General features: G+C 46.9%; 1 protein-coding gene across 1 annotated transcript; it reads left to right on the top strand.

The window, feature by feature from the left end:
- LOC107607139 lies at positions 731-1867 on the top strand. The gene is made up of 2 exons (XM_016309119.1): positions 731-1273; positions 1601-1867. Exons 1-2 carry the CDS (start codon positions 731-733, stop codon positions 1865-1867), a joined length of 810 nt encoding a protein of 269 aa, XP_016164605.1.

The raw sequence follows: 4154 nt of genomic DNA, 5'->3' as shown, positions 1-4154 counted from the left end.
AACATACTGAGAAACCCAGGAAGTACCATAACTACACCCTTCTTCGGGTGTCCCTTGTAGATGTTTACTGAGAAATATGCAACACTGAGAAGATCCCACCTCCTAGCCCGATTAAACACAAGAGAGGAGGAAGTCGGATAGAATATTACGAATACCACCGAATCTATGGGCATTCTACTAATGAGTGCTACGACCTGAAGAATGTCATAGAAAAATTGCCGTGAGAAGGGAGACTAGATCGGGTCTTAGCCAATAGAGCGGACGAACCAAAAAACAAAAGAAGGGATGAAGACGGCGAATGAGCTGAACGTCCCTCTCACACCCCCGAGAGACATATTCACATGATAAACGGAGGGTTTGCAGGAGGGGGGATCTCTAAGTCATCCTGTAAAAAATACCTTAAAGAGGTGTACCATGTTGAAGGAGGGGACAAGTTGGTTGACCTCCCGACTATTACCTTCACTCAAGAAGACGCCGCAGGCATCATCCCAGGGATGATGACCCCGTGGTCGTTACCATCATACTCGCCAACGCCAATCTCCATCGAACACTGGTAGACCAAGGAAGCTCTGCGGATATCCTGTTTAAATCCGCCTTCGACAAGCTCGACCTATAAGAAAAAGAGCTCAGAGCATATCCTAATAGCCTATTCGAGCTCGGAGACACACCAATCCAGCCACTTGGGTACATCCCATTGCACACAACCTTCAGAAAAGGGACCCGGTTTAGAATGCTAAGTATAGACTACATCGTAGTCAACGTGAGCTCTGCATACAATGCTCTCATAGGTCGGACAATGCTAAACCAGCTCGCCGCAGTGGTCTCTACTCCACACCTGTGCATGAAGTTCCCAATGCCAGAAGGGATTGCCACCGTAAGGGGGGGCCAAAAACTCGCGCGACGCTATTATAACGAAAGCCTGAACCTTAAGGGCGACCCCGGAGGAAAAGAAGCCAACACTATTGAACTCGGGAGAACTCGAGCTCGCGAAGAACTTCGGCCCCAACCGAAAGGCGAGACCGAAGATGTTCAGATCGGAGATACCCAAGACAAAACAACAAACATAGGGGCAAACCTAAAAGGAGACTTAAAGGACCTGCTGATAAAGTTCTTAAGGGCGAATTCTGACTTATTCGCCTGGAAGGCTGCCGACATACCCGGTATTGATCCCGGACTAATGTGTCATAAATTGGCAGTATACCCTGGATCTCAGCCAATACAACAGAAACGCAGAAAGCTTGGCCCAGAGAGATCGCAAGCTGTGGAGGAACAGGTTCATGCCTTATTAGAAGCAGGGTTCATAAGGGAGGTCAAGTACCCATTATGGCTAGCCAACATCGTACTGGTCAAAAAGTCAAATAGAAAGTGACGAATGTGCACTGATTACATCGACCTCAACAAAGCCTGTCCAAAAGATCCCTATCCACTCCCGAATATAGACACCCTAGTCGACGCCTCATCGGGATACAAGTACCTTTCTTTCATGGAAGCCTACTCAGGGTACAACCAAATATCGATGTATCAACCCGACCAAGAGAAAACCTCGTTCCTAACCACAAAGGCAAACTACTGCTATGTAGTTATGCCGTTCGGACTCAAGAACGCAGGGGATACATACCAGAGGTTGATGAACAAAATTTTTGCCAACCACATCAGAAAATTGATGGAGGTCTATGTCGACGACATGTTGATAAAGACACAAAAGAAAAAAGCGCTACTACTCGACCTTGCCGAAGTGTTTGACACTATAAGAAAGCACGGGATGAGGCTAAATCCCGTAAAGTGCACTTTCGCGATAAAGGCTGGAAAATTGTTGGGTTTCATGCTCACCCAAAGAGGAATTGAAGCAAACCCAGATAAATGTTAGGCCATACTCAGCATGAAAAGCCCGACCTGTGTCAAAGAGGTACAACAGTTAAATGGAAGATTAGCGGCCCTGTCTAGATTTCTAGCTATATCGGCCTTAAGATTTCTTCCTTTCTACGCAACATTAAGGAAAGGAAAGAGGTTTGAATAGACCCCAGAATGTGAACAAGCCTTCCAGGACCTCAAGACATTTCTGGGATAGCTACCCATCCTAACTCGACCCAGGCCAGGAGAGGAATTGATCCTTTACCTCGCCGTGGGAAATCAGGCAATAGCCTCGACCCTAGTCAGGGAGGACGAGAATGGACAACAGCCCATCTACTTTATCAGTAAGGCTTTACAAAGGGCTGAACTAAACTACCAAAAGATAGAAAGGTTCTCCTACGCACTTTACTCACCTCCCGACGACTTCGACCATACTTTCAAGCACACATCATCATAATACGGACTAACCAACACATAAGAGGTATCCTACAAAAAACTGACTTAGCTGGAAGAATCCTACAATGGACAGTGGAGTTGTCCGAATTTGACCTTAAGTACGAAGCTCGGACAGCCATCAAGTCGCAATACCTGGCCGACTTCGTCGTAGAGTACACTAACACCCCAGGCACCCCCGCTAACTGGAACCTCTATGTTGACGGCTCATCAAACAAAGCCGGAAGTGGAGCAGGTGTCATCCTAGAAAGTGACCAGGGAACCCAACTCGAACTCTCTTTAAGGTTTGAGTTTCATGCTTCAAACAACCAAGCTAAGTATGAGGCCCTACTGGCTGGTTTGAAACTGGCTAAGGAAATTGGAGCTCAAAACCTTACCATATTCAATGACTCACAAGTAGTCACCTCACAAATAGAAGGGAGCTATCAGGCCAATGATCCCACCATGAAGAAGTACCTAGACAAAACTAAAGAACAGCTTGGAAAATTCATGGGATACGAGATCCGACATATACCTCGGGAACAAAATGCCCGAGCTGATACACTTTCAAAGCTAGACAGCACCAAACCAGGGGGCAATAATAGAAGCCTCATCCAAGAAACACTACAAAATCCGTCAACCTCCGAGGAAGAGAAGATCCTAGCCATATCAGGCCAGGACCAAGGGTGGATGACTCCCATAATCAATTACCTCAAGTCCGAAACACTCCCAGTAGATAAAAAGGAAGCAAAAAGGCTCATAAAGGAGGCACAATACTACACCTTGGTAGACGACATCTTATACAGAAGAGGGATTTCAGCACCCCTCCTCAAGTGCATCCCGACCTTTGCCACAAAGGAGGTCCTGGAGGAAGTCTACAGTGGCATGTGCGGCAACTACCTTGGTGCACGAGCTCTCTCTAAGAAGGTACTCTGAGCTAGTTTTTACTGACCGACCTTACAAAAAGAAGCAACAGAGTTCGTCAAGACGTGCCCTCCATGTCAGAAGCATGCCAAATTTTATATAGCTCCGCCTGAAGAACTCATCTGCGTTACTTCACCCTGGCCATTTGCAAAGTGGGGGCTCGACCTCCTCGGACTATTCCCTCAGGGATCAGGGCAAGTAAAGTTCCTCATTGTAGGTATAGACTACTTCACAAAGTGGATTGAAGCAGAGCCAGTAGTTACTACCACCGCTCAAAGAAGTCAAAAGTTCCTGTATAGAAACATTGTCACAAGGTTTGGAATCCCATGCTCCATCACCACTGACAATGGCACTCAGTTCACAGACACTGGCTTCAGGAACTTAGTAGCTGACCAGAAAATCAAGCACCAATTCACCTCAGTGGAACACTCACAAGCCAATAGACAGGAGGAGGCCGCTAACAAAGTTATATTGGCCGGGTTAAAATGGAGGCTACTGAATGCTAAAGGAGCTTGGGCTGAGGAGCTACCGCAAGTCCTATGGGCATATCGGACAACACCACACTCCACAACCGGGGAATCACCCTTCCGACTTGCTTACGAAATGGAGGCAATGATCCCCGTAGAGATAGAAGAAGGATCCCCTTAGAGTGATCCTCTACAATGACAACACCAACTCCCAAGCACAAAGGGAAGAGCTCGACCTACTTCCAGAAGTCCGAGAAAGAGTTCGGATTAGAGAGGAAGCGCTAAAGCGTCGAATAGCTTTAAGATATAATCGGAAGGTAATCCAGCGAAGCTTCGCCACCAATGACCTCATCCTAATCCGAAATGATATCGGAGCATGTCAATCAGGAAAAGGGAAGCTAGCAGCTAACTAGAAAGGGCCATACCGAGTTACAGAAGTACTAGGAAAGGGTTACTATAGGGTGGCCGACCTTTAAGGGC

The sequence above is a fragment of the Arachis ipaensis genome, chromosome B07 (genome assembly GCF_000816755.2).
Source record: "Arachis ipaensis cultivar K30076 chromosome B07, Araip1.1, whole genome shotgun sequence".
Taxonomy (NCBI): Eukaryota; Viridiplantae; Streptophyta; class Magnoliopsida; order Fabales; family Fabaceae; genus Arachis; species Arachis ipaensis.
This window is presented reverse-complemented; position numbering and strand designations above follow the sequence as displayed.

Coding starts and splice junctions, on each gene's coding strand:
- LOC107607139 (XM_016309119.1), top strand. CDS start 731: ATGCTAAGTATAGACTACATCGTAGTCAACGTGAGCTCTGCATACAAT. Junction 1,274..1,600: donor CGCAAGCTGTGGAGGAACAG/GTTCATGCCTTA, acceptor TTCGGACTCAAG/AACGCAGGGGATACATACCA.